General features: G+C 42.1%; 1 protein-coding gene across 3 annotated transcripts in view; it reads left to right on the top strand.

Annotated features, from left to right (window-relative positions):
* LOC111665283 (protein FAM184A-like) overlaps positions 1-23,280 on the top strand; it is a 43,773-nt gene that overhangs the window by 13,968 nt on the left and 6,525 nt on the right. For 2 of the 3 annotated variants that reach the window (XM_087177707.1, XM_023420221.2), the window contains 17 exons: positions 14-187; positions 319-480; positions 977-1,112; positions 1,642-1,823; positions 1,911-2,096; positions 6,313-6,435; positions 6,547-6,708; positions 9,143-9,264; positions 9,593-9,743; positions 15,136-15,250; positions 16,085-16,182; positions 17,471-17,624; positions 18,376-18,503; positions 18,628-18,812; positions 19,903-20,049; positions 20,138-20,255; positions 20,390-20,494. In XM_087177707.1, coding sequence (XP_087033833.1) covers positions 14-187; positions 319-480; positions 977-1,112; positions 1,642-1,823; positions 1,911-2,096; positions 6,313-6,435; positions 6,547-6,708; positions 9,143-9,264; positions 9,593-9,743; positions 15,136-15,250; positions 16,085-16,182; positions 17,471-17,624; positions 18,376-18,503; positions 18,628-18,812; positions 19,903-20,049; positions 20,138-20,255; positions 20,390-20,494 — 2,448 coding nt within the window. Of the gene's footprint in view, positions 1-13; positions 188-318; positions 481-976; positions 1,113-1,641; positions 1,824-1,910; positions 2,097-6,312; positions 6,436-6,546; positions 6,709-9,142; positions 9,265-9,592; positions 9,744-15,135; positions 15,251-16,084; positions 16,183-17,470; positions 17,625-18,375; positions 18,504-18,627; positions 18,813-19,902; positions 20,050-20,137; positions 20,256-20,389; positions 20,495-21,747; positions 22,122-23,280 lie in introns of all 3 variants that reach the window. The other variant, XM_087177708.1, reaches the window with a different exon arrangement.

Genomic DNA, 23,280 nt, shown 5'->3' with positions numbered 1-23,280 from the left:
TCTCTCTGTGCAGGTGGAGGCATTGATGGAGAGGGTGGAGGAGCTAACAAAGGATAAGGTCCGTCTGGTGGAGGAGTACGAAGCCAAGCTGGGCAAGGCTCAGGAGTATTATGAGAGAGAGCTGGAGGCCATGAGGAGAACACACCAACTCACGACTGAGAACCTGCTGGCCTGGAAAAGGACTGAGGTAAAACCAAATCACATAATCAGACAAGAAGAAAGAAACCAGCAACGCACTTTGTTAAAGGAATACTGCACCATTTTACAATCTTACTTTCTGCAGCAGTTTGTAACGTGAATGTTTCTGCTCATGTGAAGGTCGAGCTCCGTAAGGAGTTCCAGGCTCAGGAAGTGGCCCTGCAGCGCTCGCTGTCCAAGCTGAGGAGCGAGCTTCAGAAAGCTCAGGAGGAGGCCAGAGAGAACCGAGACAAGACCAACAGACTGCAGACGTCACTGGCCAACGCCGAGGGAACAATCAAGGTGTGTGTGTGGATGAACATCATGGTTTTCTGTCTTCAATAGTTTGAATAAAATGAATAAAACCAAAATAAAAACATCTGATTCATCAGATGTGCGTACAACAACACTGCTCATACTAACTACCCATTTCCTCTTCTCTTTGCATTAATAAAACATAAATAGTATGAGAGTCATCGTTTGGTTGAATTTGTGTAGGAAAGTGGGTTAAATTGGATGAAAACAAAAACAAAAGTAAAAGCTTCAGGGCGAAAGCTGTTTTCAAGGATCTCCGAGTGGTGGGAAATCTAATGTGGTGTGCGCTGATGGTCCTGCAGGCAAATCCGCTGAGCAGGAATAGCTGGGTAGGTTTATGTGACTCCAGGCTGTGGTGGGATATGACTGGGTTTTAAAATACCAAATGTTGGATTGTTTGTGTGTGTGTGTGTGTGTGCGTGCGTGCGTGCGTGCATGCGTGCGTGCGTGCGTGCGTGTGTGTGTGTGTGCCCGTGTGCTGCAGAACCTGCACAAGCAGCTGGAAGAAGCCATCCAGGACGGAGAGATCTGGGTGATGCAGCTGAAGGACACGGAGTACGAACTAGAGGGCAGCAGGGAACGAGTTCAACAGCAGGCAACTGAAATCCTGCACAAAGCCAGTAAGTTACTGATATAGTGTTCAGTACTCTCTGGACAATCTGTTAATTTTATGCTTTATGACTATTGGTCATGATTTGGAGGTGATTGCTCATGAACATTTTCGTCGCCATGTCATCGAAGAGATTGGGGAAACACAGTCCCAGGTAAGAACAATCTCAGTGGGGGTAAAGAGCATTAACTTCCCAGGCACCTGAGGTGTGCAAATGTCAGCAGGATCACATTTCACAATTGCAGATAATGGCTCTCGCATGCTCATACATTTGTTTTAATTAGTGAAACATGTCGTAATAAAAGCAAGAGGAAATTAAGCTCATTTTGCAAATCAGCAGTTTACAACATGGCTCGTTGCAGATCGGTGAAGGAAGCCCAGAGTTTCTCTTTGTTTTCTCCAGCCTTGTTGTAGAGCAATAATATTGCCAAATTTCCTGGTTTGCCTGTGGTGGAGAGCTGGATTCAGAGTGTTTAACTGGTCTCATTGCTGACTGCGGAGCCTCTTTGACAGACAGAGTTTGATGTGTCTGTTCCCAGGTCAGATCGGCTCGCTGCAGGCGACACAGATGTCCCATGAAGCCACCATCAGGAACCTGGACCAGGAGCAGTGCCGGCTGAAGGAGAAAATCAGCAGGCTGGAGGAGGAGAGGGAGGCTCTGCTCAACCAGAGCCAGGCCACCAACGAACAGCACAAACAGCAAGTGCTCAAACTAGAACAGGTACTTTTAACCCATCTTCAGTTGCAGTCCAGTCTTAAAGACGACACAGAAAATCATGTGAAGCCAACTTCCTCTCTCCTCCTTCAGTCTCTGCGTGAGGAGCACCAGGGCTACGAGAAGGAGCTCTCCAGACTCAGAGCACACTTTGAGGAGGAGACGCTTCGCTTCAAGGAGGCGCAGGTCAGAGCGCTGGAGGAGATGGAGGAGAAACACCAGGCCATGAGGGAGGAGGCCCAGCAGGAGAAAGAGGAGGAGAAGAAACTCCTCATGACGGTGAGTCCAGTGTTTCGGGATTAGTGTTTAGCATTTCTGTGCTCGGCTGTTGAAAAGAATGAGTTTTTCTTCTTTTATGATACAGGAGTGAACAGTTATGACACATACTTAACGCATTTGGAAATCATCAAAATATGTATAAATCCCATTCAAGTCTAAGCAATTTGGCAAGAGTGATGAATCCACTTGAATGGTTTGTCTACATTTATCAGATGTACAGATTGGTTTAACGGTGGTTTAGTCATTTGTTCTTGAACACTGTGATGCCGTGTTTACTCTGTTACCATATGGCTGAATCTTACATTTACATACTGCTGTCTGAGTGCGTCAAACCCTCTGTCAGTGTCACTCTAAAAAAAAAAAAAAAAATCACAAGCTCAGCTACAGAGCTGCTCTCCTGTGGTTTGACTATTTTCACATATTTGGACACAATTTCAAATGGACCAGAGGGAAACAGAGTCAGAGATTGTTTGTTCTTAATATATTTGTTTGTTAACCATTTTCTTTAAAGTAGACAAAACATGGAAAAAGCAAGTGAAAAGTGAAATCACCAATTACATTACAAACACATACAGCCGAGTGTTACTGTCTCTCTTTTCTGTGCAGCAATTAAATTTCCTGCTCAGAGCAAGTGGCCGCAGTTGTTAAAGAAATCTGTGTCTCTAAGAAATGAGCAGCCTCCCTCCGCAACTGACTGCACACATTTAATTAGGTCAACATTAAGACTAAGATGTGAAAACAGCATCACTATCTCCCTGTATTTCCCTCTGCGCCTGTCATTTTGTCATCTGTTTTTTTTTTCCCCCTCCAACCTCCAGTTGTTCCTTTTTTCTCTCCTCATCCTCCGTCCTCTCTGTCTCTCAGTTCAAAGGGGCTACGTGGATTGAATACAAATGTCCTGGATGCCAAAGGAGCAAGAACAGCAGATCAGATTACACAGGTTAAATTAATTTACCCTGATTCATTTACCAGCCACAACAGTATTAAATTACCAACAACAAGTGGTTTAAAGCAGCAAGGAGGATTTTACTCTGCCTTACTGGTCTGTTTTGATGCCTCACCATCTTCCAGTTTGGGGGCAGGGGGTGGTGGGGTTTCTTTGCACTGATGCAAGACATGAGCAGCTGCACCCGTTCAAGCTGTGCTGTGTGTCAACAATGAGGCTGATATCTGCTGATGAAACTATGAACAGCAATGTAGGACGGAAACTAAACCCAAAACCACAGAGATTCACTTACAGCTGTTCAGAGCTCAGCATAGTGTTGAAGGATTTAGCCCTTAGATGGGAAAACCAGCGATTAGATATCGTACTACCGTAAAATAAGTAGCACATTTTTTAGTCTGAATTCGGGCTATTGAATTGAAATCGCAATATGGCCAAGTGCAATATCCAAATCAAATCTAAATGTAAAATCTGTTGTGCATTTTCCTGATCAATGATTGCTTAATTTAACAGTGTTCTCACATGCAACCTGCTCAGGCCAGTTCAAACAAACTCTGGTGCATCCAGGTTCAGCTGGTTCTGGCTGGAGTGAAACCTGTTAATCAAACTCAGCCCAGACCGAGACCACTTGAAATGAAGGTCAAGTTCCAGTCAGACTATGATTGTCCGATTGGTCCGTTTCCAGTCAGGGAACGTATGTATGTACCCAAGCTTTGGCCAATAGAGTGGCTATCTGATTGGTTAATAATAGTGTTACTTTACCGTAGAGTAGTAGATGAGGAGGAGCACTTGTTTGTCTCCTCCATGCAGCCCTTACAGTACATTACACCCCATTTACTCACGCTCATGTGGCTCCACCTGCACTCAGTAAACATTAAGAATCTCATTCATACTGGAGCTTGTTGACATCCAGTCAAAGTGAACGAGCTCAGAGGCATGAAGGCAGCATGATATGTAACCACCACAGAGTAACTCACATTACTCTCAAAAGTTACAGATCATTCTTTAAAATTTACAGCTCTACCTCTGAAATGAAGACATGCTCTCTGCTTCTGAAATGACTTTTCTTTTAGTTTTAAATAATATTGAACTCCATGTTCTCTCTCTGTCTCTTCCCATATCCTCTTTCATAACATTCCTCTCTTTTTTTCCCCCTCATGAGCTCAGACTTTCAATGCTGTTTGAAGCTGACTGCTAATTGGCTGATTTTCATTGACATTAAATCCTGCCTCCAAGCCAAGTGAGAGCGGTGTGTGAGCATGTGGGTGTGTGTTTATAGATTCCCTGAAAGAAAGAGCGATGGAGAGAACGGATGGAGAGAAAGAGGGAGGGGGAGGGGGGGTGTATTATGTAAGACAGAGCTGTGCTGTGCCTCATCATCTTTAGATTAATGTCTGTTTTTATTTGGTGCGAAAAGAGAATGCAAAAGACAAAGAGGGTGAGATGAAGAGGTAACCAGAAAGAAAGAAGACAACTTATCTTTTTTTTTTTAAATTTCATATTATACATCTTCACTTTTACCTTTTATCTCTGTCAGCAAGATATTAACGAGTTTCCACACCGAGGCAATAAAATGACTAATTCTACAAATTGCTTGTGGTGTGTTAATTCATCATTCAGCACAGTCTAGTTAAGGCCGCATGAGACAGCTGTAGAATCTTTAATCCGCCTGCTTTGCTGTGGATCTAGATGAATTCAATCCATTCATCTGATGGGTTTGTTTCTTGTCTTGCTGTTGTTATCTGTCCCTCAGAACCGTCACTCCTTTGCAGTCAGGAGACACTATATAAACTTACGGATTGCACATGCGAGTCTTGGTGCAGGTGGTGGGCGGCTGACAGTAGGTTAACATCAGTGACGCAGCTGAACATTACTTTCATTATTGTTTATTCTGCTTGTTATTTTCTTGTTAAATCATCAGCCAGTAAAATATTAACAGTGAGAATCCAAGGTGACGTCATCAAATGTCTTGTTTTGCTCGACCGACCGTCGACAATGCAAATATATTAAATACAATAGCTGCCTCCAAGATACTGAACCCCAAATTGCCTATAATGGCTGCTCCATCAGTGTTTGAGTGTGTATGAATGTGTGAGCGAATGGGTGAATGTGGCAAGTATTGTAAGTGCTTTGAGTGGTCTCTAGACTAGAAGAGCGCCATAGAAGTGCAGTCCATTTACCATTTAATCAAGTACTATGAAATGTCAGAAAACGTCATAATTTCCCCAAACCCATGTTGTCTTCAGATGTCTTGTTTGACACTCTGGAATTTTTCATTGATAATTGACTGAAATGATCAGTTTACTAATGTTTTACTGAATTGTCCAAACCAGTATCTGCTTCTAGTCATACACAATCTATGACGATAATTGGTATTTGGCCCTAGAAATTCGAATCACAATAGAAAATGTAAATTTGTATGTGTCATTTTGCAAATATTGGCAGTGGAGAGGAGTTCAAAAATATATGTAGCAGAAACAGCATGCACATTTTAGAGCATTTTAGAGTATTGTGATGATCCAGGCTGCGAAGCTGAAGCTGCTTGGCCTCTTGTTTATGAGCCGTCTGCAGTTCTGCAGTTGTTTTGACTGTGTTTTGTTGGGCAACCTCCCTAATCCACGATAGGAGCTGTGAAGTAAAGTAAAATAAAATAAATACCAAAGACTGAACTCCAGAAATATGTCTCGGAGGAGGCCGTGCTGTTTATCCAACAGTGCATACAGTGTGACCACTACAACAAAGATAATAGACAATAAGATGATAGGATATATCCACTAAAGATATCAGTGCTGGGGATGAGCAGAAAGGAGACTGAGAAACAGACTAAACATAGGGAAAAAGGAGAAATTCAGAATGGCCCAGAAAGGATTTAATGCTGTGGTTTGAAGGATTATAGAAACTGGTTGGTTAGACGAGATGCCCTTTTAAGTTTAAATGACAACTCACGTGTGCCTCATTCATTCAGTAGCGGCGCTTCACGCTCAACAGCTGCCACGACTCCATATTCAGTCACAAATGGGATTTACTGTCCAGTGGCTTCTTTACTCTCCCTCTTTTTTTCTAAAGATTATACTTTCAGGGTATTTCAATAGGAACTGCTTTGCCACTGTATTCATGTTTCTGCAAAAGGGCCAGCAGGCTTTCATAGTAAACACATGCACTGATAATCTGTGTTTTCAAGTAGGTACTGTAAATGGTAGTGATGGTATCTTTTCTTATTCTTCTTCCTCTTCTGCTCATCTTTTCATCATATTTCATTCCTCTCCTCTACAGAAAATGAGTCAGGAGTTTGAGATTAAGCGTCTGTCGCTAGAGGAGCAGCGAGACCGTCTCCAGCAGCAACTGGACAACTTGAAGGAGGAGCTCTCGGCCAAACTCAACATGGCCAATCAGGAGGTACGAAATATTTAGTCAACTCTACTCCTAAAATGCAACTGATCCCATTTCCTGATTTTCTGACTGATTCGATCCGGCGATGACGTAATAACCCTCTGGTGATGTCTTCAGGTGTCCCACCTCCAGGAGCTGGTGAGGGAGGGGCAGCAGAACCTGGGCTCAGCTCAGACACAGATCACCTGCCTGAAGGAGACTCAGGAGAAGCTCAAGATAGAGCTGGATGCAACTAGAGCCCGAGTCCGAGAGACCAGTAACCTGCTGACTGACCTACAGGTGAGGATGAAACCTGACAATCGGAGGTTATGCTCACAGGTAATAGCAAACAGTTTGGAAATGATGAGGAATTTACTTACTTGTTGCGGAAGATAGTTACAGCAAGGATCAATAGCTGACTAGCTTCTGTTTTCAGTCAGCAGGCCAATCAGGTATTTGATTCTTTGCCTTGTCAGTCAATGTGACAGTCAGCCGGTAAGTTTGTCCATCACACACTCTGAGAACAACCCGTCAGCCAATCAGCACGCCATTCTAATTCAATTCTAACTAACTTGTGTCTGGCAGAAGGGACGGAGGAAAACAAAGAGGAAATGAACGAAGGAAGGATGGAGGGAGGCGTTGGGGGAACATTTTGAAAGCAGGAAATGAGCATTGAATGAGAAATAAGTGCAGCACTGAAGGCCAGCTGTGAGATAATGATGATGAGGCTATTATGAGTGAAGTGGTCCTGTGTATGAAAAGAGCCCTGCTAGTATGAGGGAGAGGAGAGAGGGAGGAAGAGGGTTGTGTCTGTCTGTGTATTTGTATTATTATCATTATTATATTAAGATATAAGTAAGATATCATGTTAATATTTTAAGAATCTTTCTAGTAATAATATTGTATGAATGAATTGAAATACAGTACTTCAACTACACAAGTATGAAGTTGAACACAGATGAAGTTAAAATACAAGTCACTGAAACTCCCATAGAAAATCAGTAGATAAAGAATGGCTGATAAAAGACAGACAGAAGGGTTTTAAAAGAGACAGAGGACAGAGAGACTGAATGAGGAGTGATAATTACATGGAAACGCTGAGTGCTGCTCTTTGCTTTCCCACCAGCTCTATAAAAAAAAAGGGATTTGGACTGTTAAAAAAAAAAAGGCAATCCTAACACAGGATTGAATCTCGTATTCACAGCCTGAGCCTTGCTTGTGAATCTAGACCAGCTATTGTGTGGCGGGGTGTGAACCCTCGAGTAGCTGATTACGTTCTGAAAGGACGGTAGAAAGAACCGAGAACAGAGACAATTAATAGAAGTGTATTGGACTTGTCTTCGTCTGAAACGTTGATGTCACGCTGCAATATTTAGCTGAAATATCATTTCTTGTTTTCATGACTCTGTCAAGGATTTGCGAGGTAAGTTGGACCCAAATGCAGTCAACTCTTGCGAAACGGTGCAGGCAGGTTTATTTACAAAACGTGAACGTGACATGAACAGACATGATCAAACCGTGAACGTGACATGAACAGACATGAACAAACCCTGAACTAAACAGACAAACCGACCCAGACAAAGGGAAGCACAAGGACTATATAGACAAGGGAGGCAAGGATGATTGAACACAGGTGAAACACATTAGGGCGGGGCAGACAATCACTACACAGAAACAGGACCATGACAAGAAGCAACACACAGACACTCAAGGAAACCAATACAAAATAAAACAGGAAGTGCAAAAACTCCAAAACAAAACTAACAAAAAGTGTCTGCCATAGCAAACCATGACAGACTCGATGAAATAATAAGCTCTGTTACAGTGAAACGTGACTCATCTCCACTGAGTGTTTCTTCTTTGTTGTCTCTCATGCCTCGTGTGTGACACCCAGCCCAGCTTGGACTTAACTTAGCATATTGATGCAACTCCATCACTATAAATACATATATACATATATATGTATATATATATAGAGAGAGAGACCCTCAAAATTATTTTCACCTTTTCAAAAAGTAAAATGTTGTCTAGAAGATCATTTTTGTCATTGTAAACAGTTTAGTCTGGATTTAGCCGCTCAGGCACTTCTCCTCAAAGATGAACATGAGAGCCTTGAGTGTCTTTTAATGAGCTCATCGGCAGATAAACCCCGGAGCCTCTTCAGCAGCTGGAAACAGCTGACCCGGTGAAGTTAGTTTTTGCCTTGAAACCAGCACATTACAAATCCCCTGTAGCTGTGGCATTATAAATAGATGTGGAGGTGGGCATTGTGAGTCATCCAGCCCCCGGCTACTGAAATGCTGCATCTGGTCAGAGATAGCAATTTGAGAAGATGCTCTTACTTTTAGTAGTGTTGCACTGTTATTCTGAAGGATTCAGGACTCCGTCACCAACAAACAGCCAAACTCACATAACGAATCATTTATCTGACAAGGGATTAGAGCACACATTTCAAGTACATACAGTGAAACCCATTTCATTCTTTGAGTCCTTTATTCTAACCTGAATTGTGGCTTAAAGTATGAAATAGATGTTTGATTTAGATTTTTTTAGATATCTAAAAGAAAGGTGTGTGGGGAGGGGGTTTCCCTGGCTTTTTGATGAAGCATGCTGGCGCCTGAGAGGTGGAAGAAAGGGCAGGAAAGGGTAGGATAACAAAACAAAAAGGGATGGTACCACAGACGAACTAACAGAACATTTTGATTAAGATTTGTGCACCTGTTTGTGTTTGCAGGAGGAGATTGAGACACAGAAACAGCAGCATGAGGCCAGAGTGATGTCCATCAGGACAGAGGAGAAACAGAAGATGGACAAGATGGCAGACGACTTGGACCAGAAATGGAGAGATGCACTGCGGTAAAAGAAAAAAGCTCCCTCCTCTCTCCTCATACACTCACTGTCTGCCTGTCAGTCTCACTTCCCCATGTTTTGCTCTTTCCATTTGTTTTCTCATTCATCTCTGTCATCTCTCGCCCCCTCCCCTTCACAGTCACACTTGTTATTAGCGTGACAAGTCGACTTTTTTTTTTTGCCGAAGCGCTCATGGATATTAATAAGCACGAGTAGGAAATGAACAGTTTATAGAAGCGGGCAATATTTACTGATATCATTTAGCAGGACAGTTAATGATACACAATTACACAATTAAGAATAATTCTGCCCAACTCTGCCTGCCTCTCTGCAGGGAAGAAGTGCGTTTGTTGAAGGAGGAGTTGAACGAGGAGTATGAAGTAGACAAGCAGGCAGCGCTGACTCAGGTCTCCCAGCAGAAAGAGCTGGAGATGATGGCGGCAAGAGAGGGCTGGCAGAGGAAGGTGGAGGACCTGCTGGAACAGGTAAAACACAAATTGCAAACATTTGCATTTTTCTTCAGTCAACATCACAGTGAATCATGAAATGAAAATGAAATGGCAGTTCAGTCTAATTCTCAGACTAACCGAGTGGTCACTCCAGCATTTTAAAGGAGCAAATCCTTACAATCTTTTTGCGTTTGAGAGGAACTTTCATGAACTTGACCCACAAATTCTCAACATTGACCAACAGTACGTCGTGCTGACAGTGCTGAACTTTGAGGGAACCTATTGCCCTGTTAGTGACAAAGCTAACAAGCTTTTTTTTTTACCCTCTTCAGTGAAACTATTGAATGAAATGACGTACATTCCTGAGCAGGAACTGCCAGGGAGGATAAACGGCCTGTTACAGAGAAACAGAAAGAAGATTGGGGAGCTTTTGTGACCGACTCGTGCCAGCATGGAAAAGCAAGGCTGGCACTAAGATAAGGGAAAACACTGATCTGCCTGGGTAGTGTATGTGCCTTTTTAACGGGCTTCACAAAATTAAATCTAGGTTGTTTGCTGTTCATTTTAGGAGTCAACACACTAAATCCAAAAGCTGCAACATCATGCACGTCATGATGCAACTGTTACAGCCTGCTGTGCTCGCTAATTCATTCACACCGCACACCTGGCACTGGCAGGTACACAATCTGTCACACGCACCTACAGTATCTGGTTCTAGAAGGTGATAAAGATATTCTCTTATATCTCTTATTCTACACTTTCTCTCTTGTAATGAGGAAAAAACATTTGAAATACATTTTGAACCAAAAAAAAAAAAGTACAAAGATGAATGTAGTCAAACGCAATTTTTATCTATTCTGTGAGTTTGATAGAAATAGGGGCACCCCCAGCCCCGACCTTCCCCCCACCACCACCACCACCCTACACTCACTGTGGGAATCACTTTGATTGGCAGCTCCACTTGGTGTTGAAGCCTGGAGCAATGTGTGAGGGGAAATACAACTTCATATCCCACACACACACACACACATACACACACACGCACGCACTAACACAGTCTTTCCTCTCTCGCACTGAGTGTGTGTCCACTACAACTGCTTTACAATTATTCTCACAACAACAATAAATAAGCCTGAAAAAAAAACATAGGACTTAACTTGTGATACTCTGTTCTTCTCCAACAGAAATGTAGGATAGAAAAAACAGCTTCTCTAATTAGTTTTCCTTAAAGCTATATCTCTCACCACTGTGATCCTCATACACAGATGTATGCTGCATATACACACACACACTGAGTGTTTCTTCTCCTTATAGCAACAGTTACTGAAGAATCTTTGTCATGGGAATGAAAATGGAAATTAGCAGAGGGTCAGAATTAAAGCTCTGCAGCAACAGTGAGAACCATTTTGAGTTCAGACGCTTGTCTACTTATCGTCATGTAGCTGACCGTGCTGAGCATACTGCCTCTGGGTAATTCGGAGCTCAGCTGAGTCACAACTGAAACCTCAAAGAGGTTCGTCCTGATTTTGCCAAGACGCCGGTGGCCTCTGATAAATATTTTCTGACAAGCTGGCGCCAGCAACCACCAATGCCAGCTTGGCAGCCTTTTCTGACGCCCCCTAACCCAAACCGTGACGAAAGTAGCTCACGACAAAATGCTACATAGCTAAATGAAGAGTCTGAATTTGTAGGAAATTGTTGTTTTCTGTTTTACATGTTGTGACATAAAAGAAATATTATCACTTTTAGCCAAATCCTTTTTTTTTTCAACTCTCCTACTGTTTATTAAATATTTCAGTTTATTCTAGAGTAATGAGACCTTAGTTAGATACCTCCTTGATTCTAGGGTGAAGCCCATGTATTTGCATTAACTCTGTGATGGACCACTAATAAGGTCAGAGAGATGGCTGCCAATCAATTAGATTATTCTCTCAATCAATCAATCAATCATTTGGTCTATAAAGAAAATTGTGATATCCTCAGTTTCCCAATGCTAAAGCTCCCAAACCCACAAATTACATGTTTACTATCATATAAAACAAAGAAAAGCAGCAACATTCCTCATAAAACAGAAGCTGGAATGAGGGAATGTTCAGTATTTCTAATTCAAAATGCCTGAAACTACAGCCGCCCTAAAATAGTTGCTAAAAAAATAAAAATAAACATCAAACAATGTCACAGAGCAGATACCTAAGGAGCTTACACTCTGTCTGCATATCCATGTCTGTGTATTTGAGTGTGTGTGTGTGCGCAAATGTGTGTGTTTTGTCTCATCAAAGGGTTTTGGTGAATTGTGCTCTTTTTTCTTTTCTGTTTTTTTTTAAGCTACATGAAGACACAGCCCCCTAAATTGTGTGCATGTGTGTGTCTGCGTGTGTGTGTGTGTGTGTGTGTGTGCGTGCATGTGTGTGTGTGTGTGTGTGTGCCAAATATTCTCCTTTTGCTTCTCCAGTCTGAGGATTTGCTGCTTTTCTTTGTTTTATATCATTGTCGTATCTTTGGATTTTCAATTGGTGGTCGGACAAAACAAGACATTTAATGATGTCACCTTGAACTCCTGTGATGACCACATTTCAGTGTTTTCTGAAACTTTATAGACAAAGCACTTAACTGAGAAAATAATCAGTAGCCCTTTGGATAATACATCTTCCTTCCTCAAACAAAAACAAATATTTACTGTCTGCATGGAGCATTCTTGATTCTGTGTCAGTTTTCCACAAACAAAATGACTCCTTTCAAGCCCCAAATATTTAAATTAAAAATCAATGCACAGAAAGAAACCAGTCCATTGTGAGATGTCTATTGTATTATTAGAGTAAGGAATTATGGGCCAGAAATCTTCCTTTTCTTCCATAAAAAGGAAATTCCCGGTATTGACCTTTTCAGAAGAAGAAGAATTCCAGCAGCTCTTATCATGGCTGCACCTCATGCATACACACATATTGTACATCATTAGTGAAGTATGTTCATGTACGGAATATATATGATCATATATGTGTGCATACGTATTCACGGCACATTCAAATACAGAATCATTTAGTGTAGATGACACTCTCTGGGAGAGACAGCAGCCATTCTTCTGTCTTAGGCTACAGTGAGGACAAAGTGACAAAGGTATCACTATAGTTTTCTGCACTGTATTGACCCACATACAGCTCCACTGAAACACCAGCACCACTGCAGGGAGACACTCACACTCCCTTCACATCACTTCACATTTTAAGTGTCAGTCAGTTGATACTGTTAACACACGATGCATGATTGAAACCAGCAGCTGTCAAAGTAACAACAGCAGATCTCAGATGGGTGAGCTGTCAACTGTAGCTAGTTTGTTGAAATAACCTGTAGTGGCATTCTCATATTTTAAATTCTCAAATATCCTTTAGTTGTAATTGCTGTTTCATGAGGGAGTTTTATCAGGGGGTGTGAATCTCCCTGTTTTCTGATCTGCTGCTGTTTAACTTGCCGAATCTCTTCGAAGGTCGTGCAAATTTAACAGTGTTGAGCTACTGTCAATGAAGCTCAACACTTCCTGCTCATATCCTTCACATTAAAAGCTTCCCAGAAGATGAAATGGCTTTCTTTCCTGGTGGGTTTTTACTGTACAACATTTGCAGGGAGTTTTGAGTGTTTTAACTTACTGAAACAGGTTGCAAAAGATAATCTTACAAATAGAGCTAGAAAGAAGTGTTGAGTTTCACTGGCAGTTGCTTAACACCAGTCAAAAAAAATAAATACAAAATAGATGCCATTTTAATAAACTGGTGAGTGAAATCAGAGTTAAAATGAGAAACTCAGTAGAGCAGTGTAGTGGTGAATATGGCATGACGCTGTGGTGAGCAGTTAAAAAAAAACAGGTAATTTCACCCTGAATTTAAATAGAGTTCTTTATTAATCCCAGTCGGAAATTACAGAATTTACGGTTCATAGCAAAACTCAATCAAAACAGAGGCTCTCCTGACGTTTTCCTTCTTTAGAATTGACTGTGGACTCCTCTCTACCTGATAGGTCTCTCTTTTCATTCGACAGACTTTGAGGAAGGGAGCACAAGAAGTGCTTGCATATCCAAATTAATCCAGATTTCCAAAATTCAAGTATGTCCCATCAGAAATGAGCCCTCTAGTGTCTGTCGATAGGCGGTCAAACCAAGCACCAGCCTTGTTCATTTGATGGACAGGGCATGGCGATTACATATGCTGCTTAAGTGGAAAAGAAATGGTTCATTCAAAGGATATGAACATCCCTAAACGAGTTGTTTTGTGTGCGTGTGGGTGGATGTGCCATCATTATCTGAAATTACTTATTTTTCATTAAGATATTTTCATTATAAAGTTCTAGCCCCAGGCTTCCGTTTGTGTGTGTTGGTGTGTGCGTATGAAAGTGAGTTTAATTAAGGCATTGGGGGTTAGACACATGCACTGCAGGTACTTCTAGTTATTTTTCTGTGAATGTAAAAATGATTAATCATAACAGACACTGGACACAGGAAGGAAGGATAAACTCTGCAGGTCATCTGCCTGTCTTTTTAAATCCATATCCAGTGTAGAACCCCACAAACTTCATCCCAGCCCTGCTCCTCATCCTCTCTTTTTAAATCCATCTTACCTCACAGTCGCTAATGTAGTACTCCTATGGCACTAAATCCTGCTGGGGATTTAACCACTGGAGCTTGAGGAAGAGTGGCGTGCTGAGGACCAGAGCCGCCCGTCTGAGAGAGTTCTGCCATTCACAGCCACTTAGGCCCCTAATAGTTCTGATATCTCCTCGAAACAAAACTGTTTTGTGCACTCTTGATGGGGCTTACGCTAGTTGGCTCTATGTTATTTGGCTCTGTGCGCTGTGGCTCCTTGTCTGACAAGCTGTCGGCTCATTGAGACGAGCGGCGAAATCTCCAGCTCCAGCTCTGGGCGTCTGGCTTACGTCCACATGTCGATATCTCCACCACTGAGCAGTTTTCAAAAAATCTTGTGTATCTCTCTCGAGTCAAAACAATCTGCGGAAAAACTGATCTTGAGTGAGACTTAAAGAATGGAAGTGTGACGCAGGAGGAAATATAAAGAATTAAATGAGTACAGTCAGTCAAGTGTGTTGTTCATTTCCTGAAGATACATGTTTCTTAAATGATTGAGGCCATTTGCTCTAAAGAAGAAAATGAAATGTGATTTTGCTGCAGAGATAGAAAACCACTTGAAGCTGTACCATGTTATCACTGCAGCCCAGTATGCAATTACTGTTTTTATATTTAGGGTGCAGACACACTGACCTGTCCACATTTCCCTTCTATTATCTACCCATCAGTCTGTCTCTGTGCAGTCTGAATCAAGCCTGGTGGCTGTTGTTTTTGCCCTTCAGTGCGAACACCAGTAATTATTATCTCTCCCTCTCTGTCTTCCCTCTGTTTTTCCTGTGTCGCTGTCTCTCTGTCCAGATCTCTCTGTTGAAACAGTCCCTGGAGCTGCAGTTGTCTCAGTCGCAGTCGGCTCTCCAGCAGCTGCAGTCTCAGTTCAACCAGGAGAGAGAGCTGCTGAGCCAACAGCTCAAAGGTAAGCTGAGCTCTGGCCTTTTCCTTTTCCGAGGAGGAAAGCAGCCACAAGCAATCTTACCTTAAATTTATATTCCTTAAGATTTTCATATTTCATTCTCCATTTTTGATTTTATTTACCAGCATTTCTTCAGTAGTAATCCTTCAGTGTTATAACCTTCAGTGAATACAGATCTCCACCCCCCACACACAAAGTATTCACAGGACATGGTGCATGCACTTGCAAACATTTCCTACTGCAGCTGCTTCACATTTTAAGCATTCAGCTGGGGTGGATTTCACTGTAAAGCACCCACCAGAAATAAAACGTGTGTGTCACCCAGGTTAGTGCTGTTGTGCCTATAAAAACAAGGCATTTTTGTTTTCAGTCATGGTGATTTGCAAGAGAGGGAGCAGCCACAGTGAGGAGTTAGAGCTGCAGTCGGTGGGCTGTTCATGGGGCAAACCTTCAATATGTCAGCAAAGGAGAGGACTCACTCATTACAGCGCTGTGTTGTTGTTGGGAATGTAATGATGGATGTGCACACAGCATGGGCTCTAATCACAGTTTCTCACAGACCCGTCTTTGTACCAACAACGTGATGCAAGAAAATACAATGAAACAGAGAGTGGGTTGAAAAAGAAATCACTCCACAATACACAAGTAAAATAAAAGTTCCGGCCGTCAACCTCTGATATCGCTTCACGCTGGGTTCAGCAGCGTGTCTGACGCCGCCGCGTGAACAGATTATCACGTCGTCAGTCCTGTTAAACAGAATGGAAACACGTCTGCTTTTGGTGCTCATCGCAGTGCACATGCTCATGTCTCCGTTTACGTGTGTGTGTGTGTTTGCAGAGATGCAGAGAGAGCATCAGAGGAGAGAGCATCGATTACAAGAGGCTCACTGCTGTGCCCTCAGCACCATGGAGGAGGCCAGACAACACCAGATCAGGGTAACACACACACACTAAGAATCCATGCATGTAGGTGTACATTCTTAATCTTGGGATTTAACATCATGTCTCTGCCAGTAATATTATCTGACGTTACTAATTCTTGCAAGGAAACACGAAGGCCTGTACACCAACATATAGAACAAAGCAAACAGATGTTAACACAACACAGAAACATCTTTCATGTTTATCTGCCATTAGCAGATTTTAGTTTTGGGTCCTTTAAAATAGTGTTTGAGATGCAAGATGAGCTCCTCAGTATGAGGTCTGAAAAATGATTCGTCGTCCTGGAATCTCCACTGAACGACATTATGCTGAAGTCATTTCCTCCTTGTACAGTTTAGAAAATGAAGTTGTCAGTGTTGCAATTTCTTCTATAGCACGCTTATTATTTCTTTGTGTATCTATGCAGAGGAGAGGTAAATATTAGTTGTGAGCCTCAGACAAAACTACCAAGTCACAACAAGTAGTCTTGTTGTTTCAGTTGTTGTAATGGTTTTAGTTTTAATTTAATGGCCCATATTCCTGCTGCAGACTTAATCAGAGGTGAAAGATTCATAAAGTAGTCAATTAGCTGGGAGATTTCTCACTTTGTGAAACATTTCATTAGGTTCATCCACTTTAATTTCACCCATTTCCTTGTTAAATGATATTGAAAATGAGCCAAGACAGTTATGGCTTTATGTTGAGTTTATGGTTGAAGCTCTCATATAAATACATTGTGGACAGAAACATTTGAGGATTTTTACTGGGATGTTTTAAAGGGGAAATGTCAGGCACTATTTAATATTAAGGTAATAGATCGCATTGTGCACCTTAATGGAAATGAGAGTGTTCAAAATGTCTATTTTTATACCGGCTACACAAAACAAAATAAAGTTGGCAAGCAGGCCAACTTGTTTATCTTTTTATATACAGTATATATGTCCTGCTCTACAACTGGTTCATTCAATGAGGGACAGCTGTCTCACAAAATCCTTTATGCAATGCATTGTGGGACAAATGGTGTTAATCAACACTCAATAAGCAAGTAGATTAAATCCATTAAAGCCATTTTAAGTATTAAGTATTAATTCTGTCCCTTTTCACATACTCAGCACCTGCTTAGAGTGAAATGGCATTGAAACACAGCTGCAGTGTTTGTCTGCATTCATAAATGTAACGTTTATTTTTAGTCAACTCTGAAATTGTTCAAGTATTATATGTCGGAGCATCCTTGCAGGCACCATCAATGATGTTTCACTGTAACGTGTTATCCTTCAGTTTGTCCTCTCTTTCTACCCTCCAGGCCCTGGAGGAGCGTCTGAAGCAGGAGCAGAGGGAGGAGGTTCATGCTCTGAAGGAGGCCCACAGGAGGACCTTAGACATCCTGAGACAGCAGTCAGACCAGGAGCTGCAGACACTGCGGTTTGAGCTGGAGGACGAGGGGAAAGCAAAGCTGGGTAAATGATAACACATATGAAACCATGTCTCTGTTTGGTCCCATATTGATTAGGTTTCCATCCACAATGACAACCTCTCTCCCTGTGGGACGGTTGTAAATTACAGCAATGATTTTTTTTCGAACCACAGCGAAGATGTTTCTGCCCATGGTGGTTATGTGGCTACCAGCTGTGAGGAGGTTTTAACAGACAAAGAGGGGATAAATACATCTGCAACAAGCCTTTGCATTCAGGGGTTGAACCGTAAAGGAGGCCTTGAGGAACTGTGTTTGGTAATGGGATTACATCAGCAGGTTGCAATGTCAGTGTCAAGTTTAAAAAAAAAACAAGAGGTTTTTTGGATGTAATTGCACTAAAAGCCAAGAAATAACAGATCAGCTTTCTGTGATCTGTGAACAGATACAGATCTGAACTTTATATTGATATATATCACATTAGAGATGTTTGAAGTTCCTTTGATATTACGCCAACCATGAGATTAAATCTCTCAAATTTAAGAAGTTTAAAAGAGACTCATGATAAAAAGCTCTTCTCGTGTTGGGGGAGGAATCAGGAGGAACAAAGAGAATGTATAGTATATCAGTAATGATCTACCCTCAGACACTTGTACACACAGTACACACAGTCATTTAGTTTTTATCAAAGCATCGTATTTCTTCTCCCAGTGATCTTGTCTCTACACATTGGGTCATTGTGTTCAGGGTTTTGCAGATATTTCCTCCCTTTTAACTCCGGCGTCTCTGTCCGGCAGCCTCTCTTCGTGCAGAGCTGAACCACCTCCATGCTACAGCCATAGAGCATCTAAAGCAGATCCACCTTAAAGATCACAGTGCCGTCAAACGGGATCTAGAGAACGCTATGGAGCACAGCCACCAGCAGGTAACTGTGACGGACGGTTTGTTGTGTCTGTGTGTTTGTGACCTAATATCTCCCAATAACTAACAATGAATTATTTTTGTGGTTTCCCTCCCAATGTGCACACCATACCATGTGTATTTTCCAGGAACAAGACCTCCTGGTCCGCCTCTCAGACCTCCAGACAGAGGTGTGTTCCCGTAGCAACCGCATCACCGATCTGGACCATGAGATCCACTCTCTGAACGAGACCATCGACACTCTGACTAGAGAGCTGGAGCTGAAGGGCAAAGAGGTGCTGCGGGTCCGCAGTGAAGCCAACCATCAGATAAGGTACATTACGCTAGAGTGGTTCAACAGACAGTTCAGAGCTAAACTTAGAGCTACACTCTAACTCTAAATACTCTATATGTAACATTCCTGTTCATGTTATTATTATTGAGGGGGCAGAAGTTAACTGTGACTCAACAGTAACTGACCCAGTTTGCAGAGAACTAATCCTGCCCCCATGTCTTATGGGAATATCCATCTGAACAGCTTCTGATTAAAAGCAGCATCTTGGGAAGTGTCGGTGCTTTGAAACTCATCTATACAGTGAGTTTCTGCTCAGGTTCTGATCAACCCTCTGACTTTTAACACACACATTTTCACATTCAAGTGAATGGTGGTTGCCTCAGACCTCTGGACCTCATTGTATATCTTATGGCAATATACACCAGTTATGGTCGTAAAGGGGTACTCCAGCAATTTACTATTGCTCTTCCATAATGTCAAGGAACTCAAAACAGACAGAAACTTGACTTTTAGTCCTACACTACCCATAATGCAACTCAGTAGTATCTTTCATTAGCACGTCCCTGTCTTCATTTCAAACTTCAGACATCCAGTTTGTGACACAGGCTTTCTGTTGTAATTGTAGGCTGAGATAAAACGATGACATTGCTGTGATAGAGGCTGAGTGTCAGTGGCACCTTTAAGCAAAGATTAATATTGTTTTCTTAGAGGAAACTTGATTCTGTTGTAGTCCTATACAGCGTGTGAAAGCGGCACACTCCTTATTACATCCTTCCACTTAGATAAATTAGGGCTTTGGCATTAACACAGTAGTCATGGATAACAGAGCCCACATCTCCTGTACCAGCTCTGCTCTTTGGGTTTTGCTTTCAGCTGCACATCTTGATGTCGTCCTCTATAATTTAGTAGAAAATGACGTCACTCTCACGGTTCCCTACCAGGAAATTAAATGTGTTTGTGAGGAATATCCATGATGAGATACTTGTGCAATAAAAAACCCCAGTGGCACATAAGTGTTACTGTGTACATTCGTGATACTTTATGACACTTAAGGCAAAATGCATCCAGCACACACAGCATGTTAGATTATGTTTGAATCGTGGTTGAGTTTTGTCTGTCTCTCCCACAGGGCCCATGAACAAGACCTTACAAAGAGACACGAGAGGGAGATGGGGGAGCTAAGTGCCGTCCATCACAGAGAAACACAGATCATGTTGGCTGACTTCAACAAGGCCCAGGAGGTCCTCAAAGACAAGATTTCTGCTCTGCAAATACTGTAAGTCTCTGAAATGTGAGCTTTCTCCTTTGTAATACACTTTGTAATAAGTGTATGTACCTTATATGAGTCATGTCTGCATGTCCAGGTTGGAGGGGACAGAGGAGAAGTTAAGGAACAGAGAAAGTCGACCAGAGGACCTGCATATTATAGCAGAGCTCAGAGAGATGGTGACAGAGAGAGAAGCTTTAGTCAAAAAGCTGGTGGTGAGTAGACTGGGCGGCATCTGCTGTGTGTGTGGGGGGGTGGGGGATTTAAGGATACTAGGTATTGTGACAGGGGTTACCTGGGTGGATTTTGGGTGGAGCATCACTTTAACATGTTGTGTTTTTTTTTATAGGATGACAAGAAGTTTTACCAGTTGGAGCTGGTTAACAGAGAGACAGGCTTCAACAAGGTCTTTAACTCCAGTGCCAATGTCGGTGTCATCAACCCTCTTATCAAGGTGAGTGGTGTCATCACCAAGCCTTCTCGTCAGAGTGAAAGGTTTGGATGTGGAGGATCCTGTGGGTGTTTGTGACATCATCACCTCCTTAGAGCTCCCATAACCCTCAGACAGGTGGAGACTGTGTGTTCTGTCATGGATACAACTTACCACGGTGTGCGAGTGTTTTATTTTGAAACACCACACTCGTAGTCCATGATGCATGCACCGGAGTTTCACATCACACATTTCGACACCCAGTTTGTCGTATGTGTGTTTGAAATTATCTACCTTTAAATACAGCTGACAATAAAGTTATTGATCATCATTAAAGGCGATAGAGGTAGCTATGATTATAATGTATCTGCATTGTAATGTATAAGTGACTGTATTAAAGCTACAACCATGCAGGGAGGGACTAAAATATACTGTTTTAACGTTAGTCTGCCGCACAGTGTGAGAAGAGAGTAAAATTTCTAATCCTTGTACTTGATTTTATTTCATATTGTCTCGTATGTTTAATTATTTTCTCTTGATTTAATCTTGTTTTTTTTTTTTTTTGATGAGTCTTACTTTGAATTTAGCCGATTGTTTGAGCACTCTGAATCACCACAATCACAAAATCACCCCATTCATCCTGAAAACCTGCTGCGTGTGTGAAGATGAAACACCGTCTCATATCAAGTGTTTCATTAAGGCAAAGCTGCTCATCAGCTTTCTTTTTATATGTACACAGCTGTCAAACATACTGGTAATCGCTGGAGCCATTCAGAAACAGTAACGCTTGATTTCAGCATCAAAACATCAGTCCTCACCTTCTCCTCCTCCTCCTCCTCCTCTTCATGCCTGTGCTGTTCTCTGCAGGTTCTTCGTATTAGATAACTTATGCGTCCTTGATTCCCTCACTTACACCTCTAAGCTCCAATGTGTAGGATTAGAAAAAGTCTGACTTTGGTGACTCTTAGTGATAGTTTTGAGAATACCTCTGTGGCAGACAGTGACGACAGATCCTATCGGGACAATGAGAATCATTCTGGGTCCTTGACTAGAGTTTTTATTCCCGCTGACTGCAGCTAAGACGATTTACTCTCAAAGTCCATTCTTATGGTTTCCATCAACCTCATGTCACTTCTACATGTCTGTACTTACAAAGTTAACAGTTAATGGTGCTTTTAAAGAGTTGATATGCAGTAAAGATCATTTGCTAAACACTAAATACATCCCTGAAATCCAGAATCACCTTCCCCAACCTGCCTCTCTATGTGTGTCTATAGTTAAAAACAGGCAGCCAATCAGATCACCGCTTCGCCAGCTTTCCTAGCCAGGCAGCTCTCCGATTCGTCAGCCCTCCCGCCATGAGTCATGACGGACAGGAAGAGGAGGGTCAGGAGGTGGAGGAGGTAGGATCAGGAGGAAGCTTTGCACCTCCTCTCCCCCTCCCTCTCCAACGGTCCCTCCCCCAACTTAGGAAAGCCCTACCACTGTTCAGCTCTCTTCCTCCTTCTCCTTTTCCTCAGCATCCTCCTCCTCTTCCTCCTCCTCCTTCTCCTCATCCTCCACATCATCCCATGCCAAGCCTTGCTCTTCCTCATGCTCCTCATCCTCAGGAACCCCTGGTGCAGCATCAGGGCCTGCAAAGCTTTAGGAGGTGAGAACTAATGTGACTTGCTTCCACTGCTGCCCTCAGTTCACTTTCACTTCACTTAATTCAGGGGGAGAGTTACTTGATGTTTGCTGCCCCCACTGCCTGTATCTCTCACCTCACCCCTTAGTTTACATTGACAGATGTTAGTAGACGACAGTTACATAGACGTGGCTGTAAATGCACCAAAGCACCACTCACTATTAACCTTAAATTTAGTGTATTTTGAATTATTTGGATCAAGGAATCTCTAGTAAACTGTAAATTCAATTTTTTCTAGATTTCAGTCCTCGGTAATTTGGTGACTCCTGTGATTGCTGGTGATGAACAGACTAACTAAGTGTTTGTTTATGCTACACATCCCAGAATTCAGGGGGCAGCAAACACTCGGAGCACGTACTTTGACAGAAATACAAGAGAAGAGCAGCTTGTCTGTCGGTTTACAGTGCGGCCAAACAAACTGACAATGTCTTAATAATGAATAATCGGCCCTCTCCTATCTCGCCATGAGAATCTTTGACCTGTCAGAAAGTACAATAACCCTGGATTACATGCTACATCATTTTCTCTGACTCCCTCGTGCGCGTGAAAGCAGTTTGAATCCCGCATGAGAATGGCAGATCCCGGCACTAACAATGAAAACTACTGTGCAAACACCAGCCATAAATAACATAAATGTTTTCATGAAAATCATAAGGACAATTTAGTGTCTTCCTTCTCCAAATGTCAAACAAAACTTAATTAAATGTAACCGTTCTCTAAAGCTGGTGCTGTAGTTCTTGTGTTCAGAAGGAAAGAAAGAAAGGCAAGGGAAAGCAGCATCACAGCTGGGCAGAGGTGTGGTTCTGTTTACCACATCCTCAATGAGACGACTAGAAGCACCTGTAAAATCTAGCTGGTTTGTTTTTTAGGCATGAACTTAGGTAAAATTTGAGTGTTTCTTTATGTTTTGTTTTGATCGTACCCAGTGATGAAGTGTGAGACAAAACTAAACTCTATGTGCCATGTGGGATTTAAAGGCCTTAATATTGTTCATGGGATTTTAATTTAAGCCTGAGCCAATGCTGAGCACCAAATTGATCTATTCATTTCACAGAACGCTGCAGTCCTCCATTAGTTCAGGGTCAGCAGAGAAAAATAATGAAGATATAATCCTTTTTTGATC

This window comes from Seriola lalandi, unplaced genomic scaffold (assembly GCF_002814215.2).
Source record: "Seriola lalandi dorsalis isolate HSWRI2012SDOR001 ecotype SW California unplaced genomic scaffold, Sedor1 jcf7180002054630, whole genome shotgun sequence".
In the NCBI taxonomy this organism is placed as follows: Eukaryota; Metazoa; Chordata; class Actinopteri; order Carangiformes; family Carangidae; genus Seriola; species Seriola lalandi.
Note: the sequence above shows the minus strand (reverse complement) of the source record. Positions and strands in the feature narration are given on the sequence as shown.